The sequence below is a fragment of the Arvicanthis niloticus genome, chromosome 3 (assembly GCF_011762505.2).
Source record: "Arvicanthis niloticus isolate mArvNil1 chromosome 3, mArvNil1.pat.X, whole genome shotgun sequence".
Classification (NCBI taxonomy): domain Eukaryota; kingdom Metazoa; phylum Chordata; class Mammalia; order Rodentia; family Muridae; genus Arvicanthis; species Arvicanthis niloticus.
In genome coordinates this window covers 83,781,952-83,808,887 of record NC_047660.1, presented here as the reverse complement: position 1 = coordinate 83,808,887, position 26,936 = coordinate 83,781,952, and the positions used below count along the sequence as shown (strand labels likewise).

General features: G+C 44.7%; 2 protein-coding genes across 7 annotated transcripts in view; one reads left to right on the top strand and one right to left on the bottom strand.

The window, feature by feature from the left end:
- Positions 1 to 15,061, top strand: part of Sh3bp5 (SH3 domain binding protein 5) — a 63,753-nt gene extending 48,692 nt beyond the window's left edge. The window contains exons 5-9 of the mRNA XM_034498793.2: positions 8,378 to 8,508; positions 10,399 to 10,441; positions 11,076 to 11,295; positions 12,909 to 13,169; positions 13,623 to 15,061. Of these exons, the coding sequence (XP_034354684.1) occupies positions 8,378 to 8,508; positions 10,399 to 10,441; positions 11,076 to 11,295; positions 12,909 to 13,169; positions 13,623 to 13,840 (873 nt within the window). The 3' untranslated portion in view covers positions 13,841 to 15,061. The remainder of the gene's footprint in view (positions 1 to 8,377; positions 8,509 to 10,398; positions 10,442 to 11,075; positions 11,296 to 12,908; positions 13,170 to 13,622) is intronic.
- A 1,702-nt stretch (positions 15,062 to 16,763) lies between these two features.
- Capn7 (calpain 7) overlaps positions 16,764 to 26,936 on the bottom strand; it is a 36,268-nt gene continuing 26,095 nt past the window's right edge. For 4 of the 6 annotated variants that reach the window (XM_034497921.2, XM_076931407.1, XM_076931408.1 and 1 more), the window contains 9 exons: positions 25,878 to 26,022; positions 24,737 to 24,836; positions 23,656 to 23,791; positions 23,018 to 23,093; positions 21,018 to 21,163; positions 19,968 to 20,030; positions 19,360 to 19,490; positions 17,975 to 18,067; positions 16,764 to 17,887 (listed from right to left, as the gene is read on the bottom strand). In XM_034497921.2, the coding sequence (XP_034353812.1) occupies positions 17,743 to 17,887; positions 17,975 to 18,067; positions 19,360 to 19,490; positions 19,968 to 20,030; positions 21,018 to 21,163; positions 23,018 to 23,093; positions 23,656 to 23,791; positions 24,737 to 24,836; positions 25,878 to 26,022 (1,035 nt within the window). In that variant the 3' untranslated portion in view covers positions 16,764 to 17,742. The remainder of the gene's footprint in view (positions 17,888 to 17,974; positions 18,068 to 19,359; positions 19,491 to 19,967; positions 20,031 to 21,017; positions 21,164 to 23,017; positions 23,094 to 23,655; positions 23,792 to 24,736; positions 24,837 to 25,877; positions 26,023 to 26,936) is intronic. The other 2 variants (XM_034497923.2, XM_034497924.2) reach the window with 2 other exon arrangements.

Here is a 26,936-nt window from a genome sequence, read left to right as displayed (position 1 = left end):
GTTCACATGGTCCATCAATGTCTTGGCAGTGGAGTTGGGTTTCTTAGAGGGCCCAGGATGTTCTCCAAGGTTGGCTCTCCCATGACATCAGAAGGACTGCAGGTCCCAGGTGGAAGCCCCCTGTTAACAGTTTCTACCTGCCACTTGGGTATCTATTGTTGGTGGCTGAAGTGCCTAGACCAGAATTAGTGGGCTCTCCCTCAGGCAGGGCCTTCCAGGCGAAGCTGGCGTCTGGGGAGTAGTGTGCAGGGGCTGGGGGGGATTGTCACACCGGCTTTAGGTCACCATTATTTGGCTCTCTACCTGCTCCCAGGGCTCCCTTTTCCCTGTTGCTCAGAATTGGAAGTGATATCCTCTGGTCTAAGCAGACTAGTAAACAAAATACCATAAACTGTCTGGCTCCAAAACAGAAACACATTCCTTACAGTTCTGGAAGCCAGGAAGTCCAAAATCAAGTCCAAAATCAAGGCTGACATATCTGGTCTCTGAGGAAGACCTGTTTCTGGTCCTCAGAAGGCCATCTCCTCTTAAAGTGGCAAATGAGCCTTCTCAGACTGACCTTCCTCCTCTCTCCCTTCCTCTCTCTCTCTCTCTCTCTCTCTCTCTCTCTCTCTTTCTTTCTTTCTTTCTTTCTTTCTTTCTTCTTTGCTAATGGGTTGACCCAAGGACCTTTCACACTGTAGACAAGTGCTCTGACACTGAACCACAACCCCACCCCTCAGGGCCCCACTGGCCCCACTGGCCCCACTGGCCCCACAGCATCACTTCCCCAGGGCCCACTTGATGTCCACAATGGGGACATTTCTATTCCCACAGGTAGGGTCACGTGTTTGACACTGTGGACTGGAGTTTACTGGGATCACAGAATATTCTGGATACTGCTCCCTTCTACCAAGAGCAGCTCTTGGGCTTCTGATTCTTGGTCCCCTTGGCACCAGCTTGTCCCCCCCTCCCACACACCCCCAAGAGAGCCTGGAAGGCCAGTGTCAAAGCGAGGCCAGAGGTTTGTTGTAGGGCAGGCAAATGAGCTGCAGTCCCTGACGGAAGGCTGTCTGTGGGGTAGAAACAAGATCAGGAGTCAGTGCCAGAGGCCGTTCCCTTGTCAGTGTCCCCTACCACAGTTGCTCAAGTCCTGAGGGATCTGATGATTAAAGATGGCCTTTAAAGAGTGTCTTTAAATAGAAAAGTGTGACGCACAAATGATTTCAGGAGTCAGATCTGACTGGACTTTATACCAGCTCTGAGAGGCTGGGGACACGTGCCTGGAGCCTGGCTTGGTGGCCTTGAGCTTCCTGCCCCCTAGTGGGTATGATGCTTGTAGCCCCAGCAAGGCTGAGAAAAGTCTTACTGGGTCAGCTGTGGACAAACCAAAGAGGAGGTTGGAAATCTTGCAAAGCATAACCAGACAGATGAAAAGGTCCAACTGACTAAACACACAGGCCGAAGGCCAGCTTTCATTTGGATCCTCTTGCCCTCCAGCACTGTAGATCTGAGCAGCATGTAAGAGGCCATTTCAGAAATCACCACATGTGCCTGTTTATGGTGGTGTATGCCTATAGTGCCAGTCAATAATGCCAGCCAGGAGACTGAAACAGGAGACTCAAGGCTAGCCTGAGCTACATAGGAAGAATCTATCTTTAAAAAGAAGAAGAAGGAGAAGGAGGAGGAAGAAGAAGAAGAGGAGGAAGAGGAAGAGGAGGAGAATCATCATCATCCCCTGGATCTGTGACTGTGAAAAATCCACAGTTTAGTCAAGGGGTAATGGTAGTGGGAAGCTGCCCATGAAGAGACACCCTGAGACCTTCACACTGTCCAGAGCACCATGTGTGAATCTTGGAAACAATGTTCTGGGTTTGCGTGGTGAACAGACTGTGGAGCTTGACAAGCTAGCCTCAGACCTCCTCGAGTCCATGGGGGCTTCACAGTGGCCTGTGGGCTATCTGATGTGTGTGTACCCTCTGGCTGCCAAATGGAACGATCCAGGCATCTGGTGTGGTGGCAGCAGCCTATGAATGAGCAGGGAGTTCTGGGTCTCAGGCCAGGACTTCCCCATCATGGGCGGTTCCGTTGTGGTTGCAAGGACTGGGATATGCTTTTCCTTGATCTGATGAGAAATAATCCTTCTCCTCAGAGCAGGCAGCTCTGTAGTAGAACAAGTGCTTGCTTTTAGCCTGTGAGAGGCCAAATCCATCCCAGGCAACAGAATAAAAAAAAAAACCTACATAAAAATACTCCCAAGAGACCATGAGTTTTCCCTCCCTCACTATACACTATTCAGAGCCTCGGCCTGCAGAGCAGGCTCCTTGATGAATACAGAGCCAGTGCTCCCTGCAGTCCGGATGCTCATGCTTGGCTCTGAAATAGCGCGAGTGACTGTGACCCTCTGACTGTACTGAGCATTTCTCCCAGTGGGGCTCATGGGGACCATTTCCCAGGCCTCCTGGGGCCAATGTGCTGGACTGCCTTGGCAGAAGAGCATGCAGGGACTGGCTGGCTTCTGAAGATAGCAGGAAGCCTGTTTCATCGGAGGAGTGAAGCTTCATATAACTGTCTCCGCCTGCATCTCCACATGCTCCTCTCCTGAGGCCATATCTCTGTCTCCTGTGACATTAGAGGGCCACACTTGAAGCTGTAGCAGGGGCTGAGGCTAGATGTCAGGAACCCAGTGTTCTCAAGTGGTCACACACCCAATAGCATACGCAGGCCGTGGGGACAGTTCTCAGCTCAGTGCTGGGGAACAGCAAGGGGTTCCAGTAACAGTGCCAAGTCTGCAGCTGAGCCACCTCCCTGGGGCACAGGGCTCAGTGCCTGCTGCTCCTCGGCGGGTGCGGGAGAGAGGTTTGAGGGCAGAGGCATCTCCTCCCCTTGGCTGCTTTGATTTTGAAGCCGCCTTTTGGGGAAGGCAGTGGCTTTATATCGTCTGGGACAGGAGTGCTGCGGCCTGGGAAAGAACTGGCTTTTGACGTCTGCTCCAAGAGACCAGATGGTGGAAGAGGGGGAGTGTGGCCTGGACAGGAAGGCAGTCCTTGTTGATGAGCTGCCAGCGGGGCTCCTGGAGAGGAATGGACAACACATGGCCAGTCTCTCCTCCAGGCCTCCAGGATGTCCAAGAAGGCTGGGATGGGAGAACCGTCTGGTAGGGGAGGGGAGCCACGTTATGCCCGTCCCAGTGAGGCTATGAGGAGACGGAATGCTCTCCTCTCCACATGGATGGATGTGTCAGCTTACCGAGAGGCTATGGGTGGGCCCCAGGGCAAGGCCCATGTTGGTAGAATATTCTAAACCAGCTGAGTGGAGGAGACCTCTATCATCTTAGACAGCTCTTTCCTTGAGCCTAGTTCACCTGTTGCCCTCTAGCTCAGAGGAACGAGGAAAGCTTCATTGGCCATCTTTGTGTGTTCAAGTCTTTCCTCCAAGCTGGACATGGCGGTTACATGTGCCATGTGTCGGATGGAATGGGGATACATGGGGGATACAGTATACAAATACAAATCTCAAATACAAATACAAAACCCAGTGACATGCGTCCTCCCACCCACTACCTGAAATGCCACATACTAAGACACCCTCCCCTCCAAATGCCACCTCTGCTGCCACACTCTCTGAGCGACCAGAGCTATCCCAGCAGCCTGGATCCCACATGGCCTTGGAAGATAATACGTCCTCAGGAGCACTCATACCCTGCTAGGCTATCAGCTCCAGGTTTGGCCTCTTGTTCCTAGCCACCTAGTAGGTGCTTGATTGGTGTAGGTGGCTCTGAAGTGTGGGAGTGGTGGCAGTAAGGCCCAAGTGAGCCTTGTAGAGAGTCCGGACTAAACCCCTGACCAGCAGGGGCTTTCCTATGTGGCGCCATCTCTGTTGCCCCGTGCTGTTCCCACTTTCCTGGTGGAGCTTCTGTCCGTGGGCCCCGACTTTGCCTCCCCCTTATGCCTGCCCCTCCCCCCATCACTGCACACAGCTATGGCTGATTCTAGGATACAGATGGAGGAGTTCCTTGGTTGCCTAGGCAGTATACTATGGTGACTGACATGCTTGGTAGCCACTGGGCAGGTAGCTCTGTGTGTGGTAGTGGAGGTGTCTTTTTTAGAGCTAGGGTTGTATAGGTGGAGAGGTGAGGTGTGACAAGGTGTAGCAATGTGTCCTAATGAGGTGTGAGAAATACTGACGTGTGTCACTTTGAAGGCGGTACTGGCAATGCAGCCAAGTGCTTGAGGCTCTCTCGGTGCTTACAGTTAGCGAGCCTTTGTTTGCAGCCTGGGAGCTGAGGTAGAATGAGAGCCAGCGTAGAGCTGGGCAGGCCCTGCTTCTCCAGGAGACACGTTCTGTTCAGTTCTTTAAATTGCAGGTTTTCAGTTGAGTCTGCTTCGAGTGCACCCGTTCTGTTCTGTACAGATCTTCTTCCCACACAGAACGAGTCACACCTGATATGTTGTCTGAGAAGCGTGGGGTTTTCATTGTTCATAAAGGTTGTGCGCTAGTTCAGTAAAAGCTTAAGAGCTAGACTAGACTCAAGTTACTGCTGTTTCCCCACGTGTCAAGCACGGGATGCTTTCAGTGGTTTTGTTTCATTGTGAATGTAATATTTGTGTTAGAAATCAAAAAGGGAAGGATTCCTCTATCCCCAGGAGTCACCTTAGCCACCATGTCGTGTCTCTGGCGTGACTCTCCACCCTCCTCATTCTCTTAGAAATTATTCCACATTTATAGACATCACATTTGTCTTTACTATTCTTTTTCCTTGCTTTATTCTCCTCTCCTACAGTACATCCGGACCACAGCCTCCCCACTTCCCCTCCTCCCAATACCCACCCCCACTCACCCACCTCTGCATTTCCCTTCAGAAAAGAGCAGGCCTCCAGGGATACCAAGCGAATACGGTATAACAAGATGCCAGCCCCTTCTGGCAAGGCTGGAAGAGGCTACCCAGTAGGGAGAAAAGGGTCCCAAGAGCAGGCAAAAGAGTCAGAGACACCCCCACCGTGTTTCAGCTTCTCCCCCATAGGCTTCCCCTATGGAAGTTCAGCTCCAGCTGCTGGGAAAGTTTCCCCAATGCAAGTGTAAAGTTCTGCTCCAGTGGGGGAATGGTTTCCCCAGAGAACGAGTTACAGCTCTGCACGGAGTGGGAGGTTCCCCTGCAAAAGCTCTGCTCTAGCCCCTGCTCCAGGGAACGTGTTACAGCTCTGCTGGGAAAGGTATTCTGGCAGTAAGGAGCCAAGGAACACCACACAGCCCTACCACTCAGCAGACCTCACATTTGGGGGAGGGAGAATCCCAGGAGGGTGGCTACCTGCTCAGGGGAGAGAAGCAGCAGAGACCCAGGCAGAACACAGGGTTTGTATAGGGTTTTGGGGTGGAGGGCTTTCCAGGGTGACCTGGGATTGAGACAAGCTCAGGGATTTGTGGGATTTTTTTTTTCTTGTAGGGTGGGGCCTGGCCACTCTCCCACCTTGAGGGGCTGGAACCGCCATAATAATTGTTTTTTTAACCATTGAGGCCATTTGGACAGTCTGGGGCCGGGGCCTGGCCACGTGTGTACCTTGAGGGTTTACACGGTTTACAGAGAATGCAGAGTTTACAGGAAAAGCCGTCCCTGAGCATGAGTTGGTGTAAAATTGGCTTAAGTAGCCAATACCCACTACCACAGTTGGGAATCCCACAAAACTCGAAGCTAAACAACCACGTGTGTATGCAGAGCCCGGAACAGGCTCATGTGGACTCTGATTTGCTGTTTGAGTCTCTGTGAGTCCCTGTGAGCCTTGCTAGTTGATTCTGTGGGCTGCGTTCTTGTGGTGTCCTTGACGCCTTTGGCTTCTACAGCCCTCCCTCCCACCATTCTGCAAGGTTTCCTAACTCTGCCTGCTGGCTGTAGGTCTCGGCATCTGCTTCCATGAGCTGCCAGAGGACGCCGCTCTGATGATGACTGGGCTGGACACTGATCTATGAGTATAGCAGAATACTGTTAGGGATCATTTCACTGACTCTTTAGTTTTTGTCAGTAGAAACATACACATCTTAATAAGGTAAAAGCATAATATTATTATATAAGTATAAATTATTACCATGGCCATGATTTTTACCTGATTAAAGAGATTACTATGTTATACTAGCTCTGAATCTTTGGATTCTAAGTAATTGGATTTAGTCATCAATCAATCAAGCAATCAATCAATAAAAAGTCTGAGGGAGCCACTCCGTCCCAAGTGACTCTATCTTAAGTCAAGCTGACAATAATCACCCAGCACCATTGGCCCCTGTCAACTTGACATACTGACACATCACTTTTAAACCATGTTTCCAAGAATTCTTATTAATATCTGTATTAGCCAGGGTACTCTAGAGTCACAGAACTTATGGGTAGTCTCTATATAGGAAGGGAATTTTATTGATGACTTATAGTCTGTAGTCCAACTCCCCAATGATAGTCAGCAGCAGCTGTGAACGGAAGCCCAAGGATCTAGCAGTTGCTCAGCCCCACAAGGCAATCAGGTGAGAAAGAGTCTTCCTTCTTCCAATGTCCTTATGTAGGTCTGCAGCAGAAGCTGTGGCCCAGATTAAAGGTGTACTAATACTTCTGGATCTGGATTAAAGGCGTGTACTACCTTGCCTGGGCCTAAACTGTTCATAGCCACTATGCCTCAAGATCAGGATCACAGGTGAGCCTTCCAATTTTGGAGTGTAGATCATTCCAGACAGAGTCAAGTTGACAAGGAGGAGTAGCCACCACAGTGTCACAGTGTAAAATACAGGCCAGAGTCAGGTGTGTGCTGCGTATGCATACCTTTAATCCCAGCAGTCAGGATGCGAAGACAATGGATCTCAGAATTCTAGGTCAGCCAGGGCTACACAGTAAGACTCTCAAAAACAAAAGAAATCCAATAAAATGTCGTCAAACATTTCAGAGTCCCATGGTGGGTTGGAGAGATGGCTCAGCAGTTAAGAGCACTGGTTACTTTCCCATAGGTTCTACCTGGTGGCTTACAACTGCCAGTGACTCCAGTTCCAGGAAATGTAACACCCTCCTCTGGCTTCTGCAGGCTACAGGCACTCACGTGGTACACAGACATACATGCGGGCAAAACACTCACATACATAAAATAAAAATAAATATATCTAAAAGACATTATCAGAGTCCCATTCTCAAAAATTTCAGCACTTAGAGTTTCAAGATTTATGTTTACATATCCAAAGTCTCTTTAACTGTGGATTCTTATAAAATAAAATAAAACCCAACCACACAAAAACAAGCTAAATACTTTCTTCAAAAAAGGTATAAGAACAATTGGGTCAAAGCAAAACCCAGCATCCAGGAGTGTAAATCAGATTCTGTAGCTCAGTGTCCGGCATCTGGGACTCACTCATGATCTGGATCCAACGGGCAGCCCCTCCAGCTCTGCTATCCACAGCGTGTGCACAGCTTGTCTCATAGACTAGGTCAGAGGATGCCAGTAACTGTGTGCTTCTTTACCCTCGGGTTTCACACATGATAGCCCTTTCTAAAGTTGTCCTGTGGGTCTCTAACAGAGGGTCCAAGGACTGTGTCCCACTGGGCCCCCACTGTTCCTCTCACTAACAGAGACTGACCCTGTGACCTTGCCTAACCTCGCTGCCATTCCTCTGGTTGTGTAGCACAGTATGGCTATAAGTAGAAGACAGGGAAAGTAGTTGTCGTGTGGGTTCTCTCAGATCAGGCATTAATCTGAGGCTTCATAAAGACAGGAAGACCAGCATGTCCCACGTCTCTCCTTGATGTGGGGCACTCAGGCCTCTTGCTGTTGGTTTATCAATAGGGTTAGCACCGTGTTTCCACCAGAACGCTGCCTTTCTCTCAATGGTGGAGTTTTTCAAACCTCAAACTCTAATATGAACAACTTTGTTTCATTTTAATTTTAACTGATTAAATGTAAAGTCTGACCCTTTTGCATGCCGGGCCTAGCTAATCTGAGGAAAGGCTGCCCCGCTGGCTTTTCGGCATTTGTGGCGAGTTTTGATACTTTTCAGTCTAGATGTTCTTTAGTTAGGTAGCTCTTGGGCTGTTTGGCCATTGGCCTGTCCATCAGGCTGGTCCCACAAGTTCTGCAGGCCGGAGAAGGAAAAAAGTAGATATTGGTTGAATCTGAGTATTTCAAATGGTTTCTCAAGATTTTTATGTTTCTATTTTCTTTCCTAGTCACTGTCATAGCCAACTTGGGTTTGTTATCTGACAGGCTTTAACAGAACAGAGTGGGAGGAGAACAGATCCTATTTTATTGAAATTTAATCTCAGTCTTCCTGTTGATTTACCCAAGGAACTTCTTCTTTTAAATGAAATGAGTATGTGCAGTACGAGCCAGCAACTGTTCTAGGCTTGACCTGGCTTGTCTCTGCTGCTGTTTGGAAGGTTATGGAGGCTGAGCAGACCAAGACAAGGAGTGAGCTGGTGCACAAGGAGACAGCAGCCAGGTACAACGCCGCCATGGGCCGCATGCGGCAGCTGGAGAAGAAACTCAAGCGAGCCATCAACAAGTCCAAGTAAGTCTGCGGGGAGCAGCTCTTCCACATCTGCTCTGTGTTTTATGTACTTTCACAAGGGATTGTCTGAGCAAGTGCTTTAATGTAGGCCCTGGAGTTCCCTGCTTAGTGTCCTGTTCCCCAGTAGTAGTATGTGACACACCGCCCCCCACCCCACCCCTGTCCTACCCTCTGCAGCTTCTGCCATGGACAGGGATGCTGGCAGGAGGCAAGAATTGCTCCAGGTAGGACTTTCATGGGTGACACAGAAAAAGGAATTTCCAAAGCAAACCATTATCCAGCTCATAGGCTCTACTTTGGAGAACTCAGATTGTGCTGTTGGGTTTGTAGCTGGTGGGGGCTGGACAAGGTCGTGTCCCTCAGCTTACCTATCAGCATATTAGGGGTGAGTTCTGCTCATCATTCAAGGTCTCTGTGGATCAAGAGCTGATGAGATGCTACAAGATTGGCTAAGTGGAGCTTTTCCTAAGCTCTTCTCCCTAAGACCCCTCTACATTTGACAAAGTAACAGTTGTAGTGGGAAAACATGGCTGGAGGGAGACAGGGTCCCTGTTTCATTCCCTGGGCTTCCAAGAGAAAGGCACAGGACTCTGATGGCTGGATCCAACAGTGAGTCAGAACTGGGAGAATATATGTCTGCTCCTCCTGGATTGGGCAGCTAGGAGTTTGACAGAAGCCCTGTGTCCAGGTAAGTAGAGGAAGAAGTTATTAAAGACAGGGGGTTGGTTTTCTGCTCTGTACTACCCTGTGTCTTCTCCTGGGCTTGCCCTGATTTCTGCCTGATCTCACCAACATACATGTATACATCCATCTGTAGAAAATGTTTAAGTGTTTGCCACTGTCCTTCAGTATATATGACCTTCTGGGGGACATGGTGGGCAAGGGGGTCCTGGAAACCCCTCTCCACCCCTAAGGCTGAGAAAGCAGCCTTACACACAGGTTGCTTTGTTTGGTGTGAGTCCATGGAGTCTTAACATCCCTGGTGCCCTCTGTACACTTCTCTCACACCCTGCTCACTCATCACTAACGTGGTTAAGGAAACAGACTTCCTGTGGTCACATTCTGCCAACGTTTGCATGGTTTTTGGGGTGACACCTGTCTGCCTACACACGTCTGTGCCCCCATGAAATGACTTCAGGGCTCCAGTGGGCTCACTCTGCCTTCCCGTTGCTTTGGTCACACTCTGCCTTGTTCTCCATCTTTGACATTCACGTTCACATGTTCGTATCTTTCATACGTCTGGACATCTCATACGTCTACCACATATTCTCTACACTGGTGTTGTCTGGCCACTAAAGGGAGCTTATGCCCAAGTTTCAGATTTTCCTTATATACCAACGGAATCCTGAAAAGTGTCACCATCAGCAATTACAGATGCAGGACTTAGGAATGTGATGGGGGAGGAACAGCTCAGATACCAAAGCTGCTACAAAGTACCAGCTCTTCTGTCTGACCCAGAGTCCATGCATGGGACTTGTCGTTTTCCTTGCCTGTAACCTAATTAGTCTACTAGTTGTCTGACACCGATAGCCTTGGTCACTGTACAGGAGGCCTGATGTGAGGTTGAGACAGTCCTGCTGTGCTCAGCTGTCGGGGTGGTGGTGCTTTCTTCCATAGTTGGTCTCAGCAGTGGGAGTATTTTAAGCAGCCTATACCTCACCCCCATCTTCTTATATATAGGCCGAAGCAGCCACCCTACAGAGCAAAACAAGCCAGGATCCAAAATCTTAAGATGGACTTCCTGTCACTGAGACCTTGGGTTAGCCAATAGCTCTGCTGGTGTTTGTCACTGCCATGACCTATATCCTGAACGACCTGACTAGCTGCAGTGGATGTATGTAGAATTCATGAGACCATATTCTTACAGGGTGTTTTTTCTGTCTTCTACAGGCCTTATTTTGAGCTAAAGGCAAAGTATTACGTCCAGCTTGAGGTATGTGTGACCTTGTATTTGTCACTAATATTTTGTTCTCCACCCCTCCTCCAATTCAAAACTCAACTTTAATGTGGTAACAGGCCTTAAGTGTCTGTGAGGGGAGAATGGAGAAACAAGCCTAGACTTTTGTTCTCGGCATGGTCTTGGGTGTTGTGTGTTGTCTGGAGTGATGAGAATTCACTCTCTCAGAGAGTTGTATTGTACCAGCCTTTATCTTGTCTGTGAGTGCCCAGGACCAGCTGCCCTAAGAACATTTGGTAGCGTTCCCAGGCTCCCCACCCTATGTCAGAACCTTTGGGGGTTGGGTCAGCAGCCGCAATGTAAATGACGCCACAAGTGATTCAGACATGGGAACGTCTATCAGGAACCAAGTGAGGAGACTGCAGGACTTACGTGTCTTTTAGTAACCATTTCTGCATAGTCTCATCTGTCACATGGCCTGGGATTGAGATGGTACAGATTTTCTTCACATTGAATGGGGAGCCATGAATGAAAGCCAGTGGATCCTTCTTTAGTCAATTGTCTTGGGTGTCTCAGGAAGTTCTTTGTGTTGTAATCACGTGTAGCCCCTCGATCAGTGGGGACATCCAGGGCCACTTTGGCTTACCAAGTCCCCCATCTTCCAATCCAGCAACTGAAGAAGACAGTGGATGACCTTCAGGCCAAGCTGGCCCTGGCAAAGGGCGAGTATAAGGCAGCCTTGAAGAGCCTGGAGAGGATCTCAGATGAGATCCACGAGCGGCGGCGCTCCAACGCTATGGGGCCTCGGGGCTGTGGCGTGGGGGCTGAGGGCAGCATCACCTCAGTGGAGAACGTGCCTGCAAGCAAACCTGAGCCTGATGCCATTTCTGGTGAGTCTGGCCAGCAGGGATCAGTGTGTGTGAGCTGCTTTCAGGGCCGTCTTGTCCCACAGCCCCTGTCCTTTGCCCATCACGGGCTGTTTTGGTGTTTCTTGTGGGACAGTGCTCATCAGATCACTACTGAATTCTAGCGTTCTGTGGTCTAGTGAGATTGGGAAATGTTCCACCTCCACCCCCTCAGACAGTCCACATCAGAACATTCAAGGCTTTGAGGAGTTCTGAGTAAAGATGTAACAGGGACTGGGGATCTAGATTTGATTCGGATCTCATTTCACCAGTGGTGTGGATAGAGGGGCTAACATGTTCGCTGCTTCAGCTGCATAATGAGGACAGGCTCTACTCTGCTACCCAGGGTGCTGAGGAGACACCTGGCAGCTCTCCCTGGGGTCTGACCCCAGGGTCTCCTCTGTTCAGGGATAACCTGTGCAGAAAGGATAGGTGACTGACTCAGCTTCTGTTAATCTGTTTTCCGCAGCTTTTCCTTTCCTGTGGAACACTCCATTGTGGTTCTTAGGCTTCTTCCTCAGCAATTCTCCTTTTCTTTTCCTTATTATTATTATTTTTAAATAATTTCTATGTATGAGTGTTTTCCCCACATGTATCTATATCTACCACACAATTGCCTCATGTCAGAAGAGGACACCGGGTCTTCTGGGATTAGTGATTAGCTGCCATGTAAGTGCTGGAAATCGAACCTGGGTCCTCTAGAGAGCAGCGGATACTTAACCGCTGCGCCACCTCTGGCCCTACCCTCAGCAGTTCTTAAAGGCCATCAACAACTGCTGACTTGCCAGGTTGAAGGGAAATGAAACTATAATGTAATCAATGACTACGTATGAGTTACTTTATATATTACCTCATTAATCCTGTGCGTAGAGCATCGTGAATCTGGGTGGTCAGGTAACTTACAAGGCCACACAGTCAACAGTTGAGTTAGGGTATGAGTTTAGATCTGGGCCCATTTCCTGTCTCATGTGGCACAGTACTTGTAACAATTCTCTCTGGAATGCTAGGCTATGTTTAAAGATGTCACAGGCACAGTGGGAACTAGGAAGGATCTGGACTGTGAGAGTGAAGGCTGAAGAGGCTTTGAAAACAAGGAAGGCCTGTCTCTGAGCCTTGGTTATTCTGTCAACAAACTCAGGCTCAGGCAGAGCCCTGGAAAGGAACACTGTTCTTTGTAGCAAACAGTGGTCTAGGCAGGCTTTGAGGTGTCTTTGAGATCAGGTCTACATTCCAGGCAGGACTGCCCTTCCAGCAGCTCTTGCTGCTTAGGTCAGAAGGAAGACTGAAGATCTTCCTTCTGAGACTGCCTAGAATAGGATATATTACAAAGGGCTAGAGTCTGAATTTATCTTCCCATTTCCTTCCTTTCTAATTCCCTTTTCCTTCAGGACTGGGGATGGAGTGCTGGCCTTTGTATATGTTAAACAGGCTGCTTCCTTTATGCTCTGGCTGCTGGTCAGACAGGTTCAGGAGAGCTGTAGGTTCTGCAGACTCCATGCTGTATGAGCATGTCCAGCAGAGAGCATGTCTGCAAGCATTTAAGGGACTGGGCTACTATCTAGCTGATCCCATGGGATTGATGCTCTCTCTCATCACAGTGGCTTCAGAAGCCTTTGAAGATGACAACTGCAGCAACTTGGTGTCTGAAGATGACTCGGAAACCCAGTCTGTGTCCAGCTTTAGTTCAGGACCAACAAGTCCATCTGAAATGCCTGACCAGTTCCCTGCAGTGGCAAGGCCCGGCAGCCTGGATCTGCCCAGCCCTGTGTCCCTGTCAGAATTCGGAATGATGTTCCCAATACTGGGTCCTCGAAGTGAATGCAGTGGGGCCTCCTCCCCTGAATGTGAGGTGGAACGAGGTAGGTTGCAGCTCAGCTTGTTCACTGTCCATACCTTTGTCAGGTCTCCCTTTGCTAGGTCTTGGGGGTCCAGGAGTGCATTACTGCATCTCTGAGAACATACTGTGGGGTAGATCTCTCAGATTGCTTTCAAGGGCTCTTCTGGGGTCCCTGGCACTCTGCCTGGCCAGCTTCAATCAAGCAGAACTTAGGTCCCGTATCTGTCCTAAGGCCAAGAGGACTGTTAAGTCCCTGTTGGAGAGGTTTGCTTCCTAGCTACAAAATGAGAATGGTACATCTCATCTCTAAAGATACATATTAGGGAGTAAATGCAGTGTGTCACCCAGTGCTGGAGAACCCTCTGAGATGTATGGTGGGCAGCAGGAATGGCAGAGGACTCAGGTGGCTGATGCTGGCGCCTATGGAACTCTTGAAACTAACCACTCCTATTTGGCAATCTTTGTTTCTCTACAGGGGACAGAGCAGAAGGGGCTGAGAATAAAATGAGTGACAAAGCCAACAACAACCGTGTTCTCAGCAGCACCAGCAGCAGCGGTGGCAGGAGCAGGAGTCAAAGCAGCATGTCCCTGGAGGGCCAGGCCTTGGAAACCCGCGTGAAGCAGCTCTCCCTACAGTGCTCAAAAGGAAAAGATGGAATTATTGCTGACATAAAAATGGTGCAGATTGGCTGATCCACCCAGGGCTATGGCCCATGTGCAGATCATATTTATACATGGAATTCAAGAACATTGTGCCAATAATCACTTAACATAAGCCAAATAGTTTGCATTTACTCTAAACTGCACTAACCGAGTTTCAGTGACCTTGAGGGTTAAACAATTTCCCTCTGGTAAGAGCTCTTGGGCTGGTGTGTTTTTCAGAGCAGAGCCATTGCAGGTAAACTGTGACCAGAGTCACAGCCTTTGCAGAGCATTCCCTGTAGCGGCAGCGTGGAAGCAATAACTAGTTTCTGTGAAAGACCTGAGCCAGATGGCGAGTTGGACACTTAGCCAGACTGGGGTCACCAGCCTGCGTCTCTATCCCCACTTCCCCCTCTACTTGGGGAAACTGAGATGTTCTCGCCATTGTATCATAGAGCACCAAAATAATTTAAAAACTCACACAAACAAAAACTCAAGTGTTCAGAACACACTGTTGTGACCTAGTCAAAGTGTAACGACAGTGCCAGGAACACTGCCCATCACCACCTCTGGTGCTCAGAGGGGGCTTTAAGAAGCATGTCTTCTGGGAAACCTGTTGAACCGTTTCCTAGGAAAGCTACCATGAACTGCACTTTTTGGGGTGGGAATGGTGAATGCCAATGCGGGGATGGGGAGGAAAGTAGCGGGGACATAGGTAGCATAGAGGGGAGCTGTGGCTGGGGCAGTTTGTAGCCCGGCCTTAGCCTGACTTTAGCCTGCCAGCCAGGGCGCTTTATTCTAAGAGAAGTGCATGTGAGGAACGGTTGCCATTGTCTATCTAGACTGACAAGGAGTTCATTTCTCTGTAGATGTAATTTCTACAAACCCTGAGATTATTTAAGGTTTATGCTGCACCTAGTATCCCTTAGAGAGGAAGCTGTCCTTAAAGCTAGGAGGGGATGGGCATGGTTGGTAAATAGAGCGATGACCTGTTATGCTGATTGTAGTGTCTAGACTTAGAGTTTCTGCTTATGCACATGTAGAGTACTGCATTTTATTTGTCCTGTTTTATTAATCTATTTCTGAAAAAAAAAAAAACCCAACCTCCATTTTAAACTGTCTGTTAATTTTAGCCATGTGTGTACAGCTCTTCATACACTAGTGGTTTCTCCTTTTTTATTGATGGACACAGTATCCTTATCACAAGGTTATTTTGTACTTGTTTTACTACCTTGAGTGTAATAAAAGCTGAGAAGACTTTGTGACTTCCAATGAGAAAGCCCACTGTTGTCTGTCTTCTCCTCTTGCCTTGTTAAGAAAAACCATGAGGTGCTGGGGTCATCAGCTCTCCTTTTCAGGTAAGGTGATGGAGCCTGGTAATTTAAGCTCAAATACCAAGGTCTGAATTAGAATTCCCACTTTTGCTGTTACAAAGGTGAACACTGAGGAGACAGGCAGGCAGCTCCAGGTGACAATCCCGAGAAGAGAGGTTTTTAGTTTCACTGGTCAGCGTAGTCTTAGGGGTAGGGGCAACATACTATTTTATGGTCTTATCTGACTCAGTCTGATTTAGTTAACTTGAGGTATACTTGGGCCCTTTTAAAAGCTTCCCAGGTGGCACTGAAGTACTTTTCTAAGGGAAATCTGAGAGTACTAGACTGTAATGTCCACGCTACATACTGAAATGTGCCGTGGGATGAAGTGCTTCCTGTTACTAGTCCATCTCAGAGTCAGTGGAGGGCCCTTTCAACTGCTCTGTGCCCTGCAGTGAGGCACTCACTTCCCCTTCCTGTCAGCTTTCTGAGGTGAAGCTGTCTAGTCTGCTATTTCTTCTTGTGTTGGGAAGTTTTGTGCTAATTCCCTTTGGGCACTGGGGCTTCATAACACGCCTTCCTGCTCCAGTTCCCCGCACCCATCAGCCTGCCTCCTACTGTCTCCCACGCAGGAGGGACGCATGACCTTCAACCCTGGCTCCTGTCTCATCATCACTCCTCACCCATCTCCCTTCACACTTGTCAGTGCCACTCTTGTCATCTCAGCCTCTGCAGTGTTGGGGACTCTCTCTCCCACCCTGGCCTCCTCTGTCAGTCTCTGAAGTGACCATTTCTGAAATTTAGCTAATTTCAGTTTTTGGTCCTCCAGTTCACATTTGGCTTTTTTTTTTTTTTTTTTTTTTTTTTTTTTTTGAGATGACCACAGTACTGAACCATGTACTACTAAGTCTAGAATATAACCCCTTCTCTGAATAATTTCCTTTATTGTGTCAAGGGGGGAAGTTTCTTCTTTAAGTCTAGACATCTATGAGTCTATTGAAATTAGATACCTGAGCCACCCGCCTCTCTCTAGCTATTTCTCATTTTAAAAATCGTCTCCACAAAGGTGCTTCTGGCTCAGTAGAGTCACATTCCTACTACCAATTCCAGCCTGCTGTCCCCAATAGAAAGCAGCACTGAATCAGGGCCCGAGTTAAAGCTTATGAACCTGAAGCAAGACAGTTCAGGCTTGTTTGCCCTGTTGTGAAAGGCAGTAATAATGCCGATGAGAAGATTAAAAAGAGTATGCAAGGTGATTAAGTTCATAGTAAAAATAAACTCCTGGCTATTTCTCTATTCTGTGTTTATGGTACTCGGAAAGTGTGTGTTGAGTGTACAGCCTTACCTGTATACAGGAGTCAACACTTTTTACATAGAGGTCTTCTCTACTGGGTTTTTGTTTGTATGAGTTGTGTATGTGTGCTGGGGATTGAACCCGGGCCTGAGCCAAGTGCTGTGGCACTGAGCTGCCTCACAGCCTTTTGTTATGTTTTTGAGAGCAGAAATTAACTCTTATATTTAAAGTTCATGTGCCTAATTTTAGACAAATGAAATCTCATTGGTTTTATTCTTGAAGCAAGTATTTCTATGCATGTCTGTCTTCTTTTACAGGGACACATGAGACTAAATAAATCAAGTTCTGGACATTAAACTACATACAGTTTCCATAAGTATAAATATTTTATTTCAATCAAAGGCAGTAGAAATAGTTTTGTAATTATAAAGTAGAGACAATGACAGATCCCATCCTATTTTCCAGAACTTGGAAACCTTGAGCATCATTTTGTACTGATGATTTTAATGTAAACACTAGTTCCTGACCACTCACTTTTTATGAATGCTGTATAACTCAATCACCATATACACTACATTCTCAAGGACTCCCCAAATCCCTGTGATGAAAGCACCGACTACAGAGCAATTAAAAACCCTACACACTAACCCTTAGCATTGCCAGTTTGATTACTACATTCACCAACCTGCTAAGAATGAAAAACAGCAACAGTAAATATACCTCAGTTCTCTCTACAATGGACGATGCATCTAACACTGACAACCTTCATTCTTAAGCCTGAGCATCTTCATGCTAAGCTAAACAGTGCTTTTTAAAGCTTAACATCTATGCAACAATAAACATTTAAAGACACAATGAAAAATTCAAATTAGTCGCAGTGACATAATTCATTTGGTAATTAGTTGCTTAAGATGTATGGTGGGTTCAACATGAACGGGCTAAACATACGTGCTCTGTAAAAACAGGAAACATAATGTAAGTATTTCAGGACACTAACATAACCTGCTCTTGCATTCAGTGGACCTGTGGCCCTCGTTGTCCTCATCTTGTCCTGTTAGCAAAAGCATCTCACAGTGATGGCTGAATCTAACCTGTAATTTATACAAAGTTAGCTACTAAGTACATGCCAACTCTGTATGCACAAAACCATGTAAACAGTATTTCAGGTGATTAAGGTAATTCTGACTATCTAAAATTCTTATCAAACACCACAACAAGCACCAGACTCCACTGTAACATGCTTTTGATTTAATTCCATTCTGGTGGTCACCGTCATGATTTGTCTCCTTGTCTGAAGAGCTGAAGACTGGTAAGTATGAAATCCAGTAATAGCTGAGAGTTCTCCATCATTGGAGTTGTGTTGTCTTGATGGGGACAGTACTATTGAAGTCCAAGAAAAAAGGTCCTTCTTGCTTAGGTAAAAAAGTACTGGGGATAATATTAAAGATCCCAGCAGGTATGTTTTCCAATTCTAAGTAGCAAAATCCACACCTATAATCAGAGAAAATGAGAATAAGGTTTGTAGACCATCATGTCCCACAAAGTGTATACCGAACACAAACAAAATGCCAACATTACCTGTAGTCACCACTAGATTTCCTCTGAAAGCCATGAGGACCAGGATCTCCCATTATGGAAACTGCTACAACCTCAAATCCAACACTGTACTGCCTAGTGTTAAATCAAACAGCATTGCTCTATTAGTAGATGGTTTTAAATACACTTTGTAGAAAACATTTTGTTTTGTTTTGTTTTGTTTTTTGAGACAGGGTTTCTCTGTGTAGCCCTGGCTGTCCTGGAACTCACTCTGTAGACCAGGCTGGCCTTGAACTCAGAAATCCGCCTGCCTCTGCCTCCCAAGTGCTGGGATTAAAGGCGTGCGCCACCACTGCCCACTTGTAGAAAACATTTCTATGCATATATGCTTCAATTTTACCAAGAGAAACAGTACTCTGAAATTATCTATACTACTTTAACCCATGATTCTACTTAGTTTTGATGCTGAATCCATAAAGACTAATAATGCATTAAGCTTACCTTAAAACACATTTTTTTGTTTCGTTGTGCTTTTTTGAGACAGGTCTCATTAAGTAGCCCTGGCTGTCCTGGAACTCACTATGTAGACCAAGATGGCCTCAAATCCCATAAAGACCTGCCTGCTTCTACCACCTGAGTGCTGGAATTAAAGGCACTGTGTTATCACTACAGGCTAGACTTACATCATTATTTAACATACATTTCTTTTCTTTTTAAGGTTTATTTATTTTATGTATATGAGTACACCATTGCTCTCTTCACACACACCAGAAGAGGGCATCAGATCCCATTACAGTGGTTGTGAACCACCATGTGGTTGCTGGGAATTGAACTCAGGACCTCTGGAAGAGCAGTTGGCGCTCTTAACCACTGAGCCATCTCTCCAGCCCTTAACATACATTTCTAAATTAAATATCAGCATTGTAATTGACAGAAAACCCTGTAGAACAGAGGAAACCTAACAGGAGTAGAATCTAATAATAATGGTATATGGCCCATACGGTATTCTGAGAATCACTCACAGAAGCAAGTGTTGAGCTGCACTTCATACCAGATATCCATCTGTAGTACAGTCTAGAAGAGGTTGTCTGCTTTCAACATTTAATCTGTAGATCTGAGCTTTAGCCCTGATGTGAGATAGGTCAAACCACTATTATGCGTAGATGCTGAATTCCATAGCACTGACTTTTGACTGGCCTCTGCCCAGTACTGTCATCATCATCCTAAATTCTTTGCCTACATCTGCACAGATTTGTTTCCAAACACCGGATTTAACATATGCTCATTAACTTAAAGGATTTTAAGTTAACGAGGACACATCTTAGGAGAAAGCTCAGTGGCAGAGTGGTTGCCTAGCATACATGAGGCCCTAGGTTCAATCTCTAGCGCGCACACATGCGTACACACACATGGCTACTCATACAAACCTTGGTCCTCTCAGCTCAATCAGTAACGGTCCAGTCTTATCTATATGGAATTGGTAGATGGGGTTATTTTTGTGAGTCTCCTGGAAATTTCCACACCCTCCAGCACTTTGACCACTCCACTTTCCGTTAATCTGTAAAGTAAAGTTTCTATGTTAATAAAACTTCACATTCTGACTCCACTCTGGTCTTCCATTCTTGACTGTCACAGACAGTCGAAGTCTTCACCCACACAGTCTGCTTTACTATACTCCACTTCTCAATTATAAAATTGCTCTCCCTACCAGGAATTCTCTCTGGAATCTTCTGAACATCTGTTTTACCCACACTGTAAGCTATTTTCAAATGCTCTGAGTTCATCTACGTGGACTGCTAACAAGCAAAGACCTAGCTAATTCTTTCTCTAGAATTACATGTTTTCTATTTCCACAGAAACAATACTACTGCTCGCTGTATTCACAACACAGATCTTGTATTCTGACCAAAATAGACAGTTGTTTCCCTTGTATTTCTGTAACACTCCTAAAAGTGTTTACTTAATGAGTGTCTACTTACTTAGCCTTCTAAAGGCTAAAAAGAGTAGTGAGATTACAACCTATAGACTTTCTTACCCGTTTTGATAAGGTGTATGGTGACGGGATCTTCGAAAAAGTAAAGCTGCAAGCTGAATATACCTAGATTAAAAAAAGAAAAATAGGAAGGCTCAGCGAAGATCATCCCGAGAAACATCACCAGAACAATCAAAATGACCACAGAACACACTGGATCTATGTATTCTACAGCTCAAATACTAGTTGGGATCAAGTCACACTAAGCAGGGGATTTTGTCTTGACTGTCACAGTGTATGACTTGGGACAACTGGCTTCTGTGACTGAAGAGCCAAGAAATATTAAACAATTCTTAATGCCTTTTATCATTAAAAATCCATCCAAGTTGAATTTCTTATATGTGACAATCCTATATACAAGAAAATTACAGTGACCTTCCCAGCAATGTGACAGTGAAATAGTTAAAAATTGTTAAAATAGTTAAAAACAGTTAAAAATTGTTTTTGTTTTGAGGAAGTTTAAGATGAGGTCTCAAGCTAGCTTTGAACTTGAGATTCTCTTGCCTCTGGGATTACAGGTGTGTGCCGCTTCCACCACCATGCCCTATTGAAAATTGTCATTTAATTGCATTTATTAATCTACTACATCTCAGAAATAAACTATTACTATGAAAATGTGTTCATTCAAAATGTTATTCAAAATAAAATACAACTTTTGTTTTGGATTTTCGAGACAGTTTCTCTGTGTAGTCCTGGCTGTCCTGTAACTTGTTCTGTAGGTCATGCTAACTCAGAGATCCACCTGCTTCTGGGACTAAAGGTGTGTACCACCACTACCCAGCACAACTCACATTTTTTCAGAAAGCATAATTATTTAGTTGATAAAAATACAAAAGTAGAAAATGATTTTCAGAAATAAAATCTTTTCCCTGGCACTCTGGAAACTGAGGTCAGAGTATATGAATTCAAGACAGCCTGGGCTACAAAGCCAGCCTAACACGCATAGTAAGAGCCTATCTCAGAGAAAACTCATCAAGCAGTCCCACATATAAAGCAGAACACATCATATCACTGTACTTTGTCACTATGTGGTTCATGGTTGATGACTCTTACCCGGACCGTGTAATGAATCGTGTTCTGTTTCTCATACTGAGAAACCACTAGGGTGAAGGTGTGAGTCCCAGGTGTGGTCAGCTTTATCTTAGTCAAGTAGTGAGGGCTGTTAATTCGAATCCCATCAATGTATGGAGGCGGGTCAGCTGCACAGACAGCACATTTACAGAAAAGATGTTCAAAGTCAGGATTAGCTTTTGTTAAGATACAAAAAGAGCATATAAACGTATCTATTAACATTACCCACTCCCCAGTGTGAACTAAATAAATCTTATGGATGTTACACTAGCTTCTTAAAGTCTCTCATAACGACTGCTCTTATTTTCCTTTCACTAATTGATGATTTGGTGGGGATTTTTCTCAGGCTTTTTTAAAGGGTTTAACAGGGATTTGTGTCTGCACACCCAACATGGAGGGTAACGAGTCATTTCTCCACTTCCACCATATGGGTCACAGGGATTGAATTCAGGATGTCAAACTTGTCAGCAAACACCTTTATCTACTAAGCCATCTCACCAGCCCATGGGCTAAGTTTTTAATTTGTGTCTCTGTTTATTCTTTCATTAATGGAGAGTAAAACTGCCTATTCTAGTGTGATGAAAATAAAACTGTACCCTAGAAGAATCCTGAAAAAAATCACTACACATAAAAGAGGGGAGCACGGTTCAATTAAGAAACCATAAGAAAAAGAAACCTTTACATTTAAAAAGTAAAAGTAGTAGTAAATATTTCAAATTATAAAACCATGTAAAATTTTCATGCTAGGAACATATTTGTGTGTTTTTTTAGTTATATAATGATCAACATTTGAAACTAGCTAGTTTGACTTGGTATTGACCACTGGACCTTGTGTGTCATGCCAACTACAGAACTGAGAGATACTGACTGGTAAGGTTTAATGCCTGCCCTGACCAGTGCAATGGTGAAGCACACATATTTTCCTCTACGACTGACAAAACATCAGACGATGCTGATCCTCTCTAGCCTGACCTTCCTGACAACCTTTTGTCATCAAGGTCAACAATGACTACAAGAGGGTAGGTCCAGCTGCATCTTCTTCTCTGACCTCTCAGACAGCTGGCGACAGAGGTGTGCTCTTTTCCTCTTTGCTAAGGCATCCTGACCAGGTTTTCTAGTTAACAGTACCAACTCTCCTTTGCCCAGCCTAAAGATGCATGAGAAGCTCAAGGTCATGTCCTGGGCATTCAGCTCTAGCTACAGCTCTCTTCAGAAAGATTTATATAAGGGATTTATATAGTCAGTCTTCGGATGCTACTACCTCTATGCCAGACTCATCAAGCTGAACCTCAAGCCCCCACCTCATATCCCTACCCAAAAATGAACTGTCCACTTAGCATCCTTACCTGGAAATCTTATTGCCCCTAATGCAACAAGCCCCAAATTAACTTCTGGTTTTACTCTGTAACAAAATCTTACAATATGACCAATGCTTACCCATCTCAGTAACTACTACAGCTTACTTTTACTTATAAAACAAACAGAAAAAACCTGGAGTCAGCCTTGCTTCCAGGTCCCCTCCATCAGCTCAGCAAGTCCTTATATGATCCTACTAAAATTCAAACCTGCCCTCTTGGTCTTACTCTACAACCACCCAAGGTCAAGCACCACCATTTCTCAAAACTGTCTCCTTTGGGGCTATAATTAATAAATGCTTAGAAGAAATTCAATGCTCTTAAAAAGACAAAATCAGACCATGTCATTTTTCCTCTGCTCCCTTTTGGTGATTTATAAACCTTTGTACATTTTAAAAATTAAGTTCTAATGACTATGTACAAAAATATATAAGCCCAAATTTTTAAGAGTTTCAAAATTAAAAAGTTTTACATATATATCAACCTAAATATCCAGTCTGCTTTGCTGGGTTTTGTTAAAGTCTACCGCATAATTATAATTGATTTCTCCATGCCATCTATATGAAAGCCTTTCCTGTCCAGCTCAATTATCTAAGAATGCTTCAACACATACTCAGCAGGACTTACCTGGGTAATAAACTTTCTTGCCATCAGTCTTGTAAACAACCATTGTGATAAACTCACGGTTATTTGCAAAGTCATCCTAAAATCACAGAGCATCCACAATGGTTAGGAAAATGGACTCAAGATGTTCTCTAAATGTTTAGAAAACTAATTTTCAAGAGCACCTCAGCTGTTTAGTTCTATAGAAGCCATGCTTTTCTGAATGAATGACTACTATGTAAATGATTAAGATTATAATTAGCCTTTCTATAATCAAAACTAATGACCCACTTTCCAAATCTCTTCCAGCATATACTAATCTTAATATTTATAAGTTTTAAAGTACGTATCAACCATCATATTCTCATTGAAAGGCAAGCTGCTCCGTTAGAGAAGTCTGAGTAAGACTTAAATATCTAATTATAAAATAAGGAAATTTACCCTGGGACCAAATAAAGTCCCCTCCAATTGACTAGAACAGTAAAAAATAAGTAAAATAAAATATAAGGAAATCTACCTAATGATACTCATTTACTTGAGAAAACATTTTCAGAGCCCCTATATAAATGAAACTAGATAGTGTTAAAATTATGGCCCTAACAGTTAATAATATTTGAAAGAATTTCTGAATGGTGGGTGTGTTATTAGAAGGGTATCTATACCTTGTCTGTTATGTGTCTACTAAGCAAAACCCAAACTGCAGCACCCCCTTGTGGACACTGCACCTCCAATTTGTACTGGGGGTTATTGGCCAGGCTGTAAGCATCTTTCACAGGTCCTTGTTTAGCATCCCAGGTACTAAAAAGTAAACAAAAAGACATCAATGGTAAATCTCTCATGAAGCTAAACGTTTTTAAAATCTTTTTTTTTTTTTTTGATATTTACTTGTTTTTTTTTTTTTTTTTTTTTTTTTTTTTTTATTGTAGGAGTATGAATGTTTGGCCTACATGTATAATTTGTATGAATGTTTGGCCTACATGTGTTGGCTTGGTGCCTGTGGATTTCAGAAGAGGACATCAGATCCCCCGAATTATTTACAGATGGTTGTGAGCCACTTTGTGGGTACTGGAAATTGAACCTGGGTTCTCTACAAGAACAACTTTTAACTGCTCAGCCATCTCTCCAGCTCAGGCTAACCTCGTAAACACTACTTTAGATAGTGATGTATTTCAAATGGAATTAAGCTATCAGGTTTGTTTGCTTGTTTGTTTGTTTTTAAGATAGGGTTTCTCTGTGTAGCCTTGGCTGTCATGGAACTCACTCTGTATACCAGGCTGACCTTGAACCCAGAGATCTGCCTCCTCTGCCTCCAAGTACTGAAATTAAAGGTGTGTACAGAACAGCTATCAGGATCTTTGTTTCATCCTTTAAAAAGGTTTTGATGTAATAAAGTAGTACAAAAACAATGACAATGGGAATGACAAAAAGAGGGGTTCATGATCTTCCTGAATTGATGATGATTTGAAAATTGTAATGTGGGGAATAGGCACTGGCAAGGCAGCTTGTGGTTAAGAGCACGTACTGCTCCTGCAGATGACCACAGTTCAGTTCCCAGCACCCACACTGGGTAGCTTACAACTGTCTATACCTCCAGCTCCAGAGAATCTAACACCTTCTGGTCTCCCAGACACATGTACTCATGTACAAAGCCCCATTCCTATTCCCACATAATTTTTAAAAATTTTAAAATCTTTCAAATGTAGAGAATATTATGAAACATAGTCTGAAATGTATAAAACTTACCTGTGAATGCAAGTTGATTCTTTAAAAAGAGCTGGATTCCAACTCAAATAAACTACATCATAATACTGGCAAAGGTCATCCCAGGAAATCCAAAATATTCCTAAAAATTAAATGTCTTTGTTAATCTAAAAAATTTTAGCAATAAATAACTTAAGCAAACTGGAAAAAGGCTCAGTGGCTCAGAGTACTGGCTGCTCTTCAAAGGACCCAGATTCTATCCCAGCACCCACATGATAGCTAACAGCTTTTTCTAATTCCAGTTTTAGGGATCCACCTCTAAGGGCACCAAGCACACACAGTGCACAGATATACATGTAGGCAAACACCTATATATGTAAAACAAAAAAGACTCTTAAGACAGTTAAGTACATCTCATCTTGAAAACAGGTTATTTAAAAGTGACATTAAGGACTAGAGAAGCTACAGAGATAGCTTAGTGGTTAAGAGCACTTGCTGCTCTTGAGGAGAACATGGATTTGGTTCCCAGAACCCAAACAGTGGCTCACATCCATCTGTAACTCTAGTTCCAGGGGATCTGGTGCCTTCTTTTGACTTCTGCAGGCACTGTACGCATGTGGTGTACATACATACATGCAGGCAAAACACAAAAGAAGGAAGGAAAGAAGGAAGGAAGGAAGGAAGGAAGGAAGGAAGGAAGGAAGGAGGGAGGGAGGGAGGGAGGGAGGGAGGGAAGGAGGGAGGGAGAGAAGGAAGGAAGGAAGGAAGGAAGGAAGGAAGGAAAGAAGGAAGAAAGGAAGGAAGGAAGGAAGGAAGGAAGGGAGGAAGGGAGGAAGGGAGGGAAGAAGGAAGGAAAGAAAGAAGGAAAGAAGGAAAGCAGGCAGGCAGGCAGGCTGGCTGACTGACTGGGGAGTTGGCTCAGTAAGGTGCTTCCTGAACAAGCATAATGACCTAGGTTCAATCTCCAGCACTCACATAAAAGTGTGTGCTGGAGAGGCAAAGACAGGTGGATCCTGGGGTCTTGCTGGCTAGACAATTTATCCAATCAGTAAGCTCCTTGTTCAGTGGAGAAGAAGATCCCTGTGTTGAATTATGACCTTCATATGCATATATGCATATACACACATACACCTGTGTACCCCTCATACTCTTAAAATGGCATTACAATTAAAGAGATACTTACCATTATCTATTTTCTGAGCTGTTCGGGGATCAAAGTTTAAATACTTTTGCAATTCTGGGGTCCAGTTTTTCACATCATTTTCACTGTACCTTCCTTTCCAGCGTAAATGGCTCCAAGGGTTTTTTAACTGAATAAATCTCAGCCCCTATATTAAAAGACAAAACAAAACACTCAACAACAAAGAAATTTACCACATACTTAATATACTCTTATGTACAGTTATAATACTCTTAGAATGGACTTTGATTACTTAACACTTAATAAAAGGGGAACATGAAAGAATAGAAAATTCTGCTAAACTTTTCAGAGGCATATCTCAGGCATCAGAAACATCAACATCATATGGCTGCAGATGTTTACTGATAAACAGAAAAACAGCAATTTAACTCAGAATAGAGGAAGAAAAGGAAGAGAATTTAGAGAGTTTGGCACATGCTGCAGCATCCTAATTATAGGTATTCCCAGCCATGGAGAAAGCCTTAGACAGGTAAGAATTGCTGCAAGGCTTCTGTGGACTGAAAAGCAAGGAGCTTGAACCATGGATGAGCCTGAGAGTAAAGTAAGAAACATTCCCACCAGGAAAAGACATAGAAATGACTCAAAGGAATAGGGAAAACTGAAATGAAGATCACAGATTATGCGAGAATGTTAGGTGTGTGCATGGGAGGGGGCGGGCACGTGCGTGTTTCTTTCTCTCTCTCTCTCTCTCTCTCTCTCTCTCTCTCTCTGGAATGTATTAATATAAGAAAATCCTAAGTGGAAAAAGTTACAAATGAAATTGTAGCTTTAAGACTATCTACAAAAAGAAGTCTTACAGGCCTACTAAAAGAAAGTCAGAATTGAAAATTGACAGGACATGGTGGCATATGCCTTTTAATCTTAGCACAGCAGAGGCAGAGCAGACAGATGTCTGAGTTCCAGGACAACTAGAGCAACAACAAAAAAAAAAAAAAAAAAAAAAAAAAAGGAGGAGAAGAAGGAGCGGGGAGAAAGAAGAAGGAGAAAAGGACGGAAGGAAGAAAAACGTCAGATTTGAGTAAATATTTCAAAGATTAAATA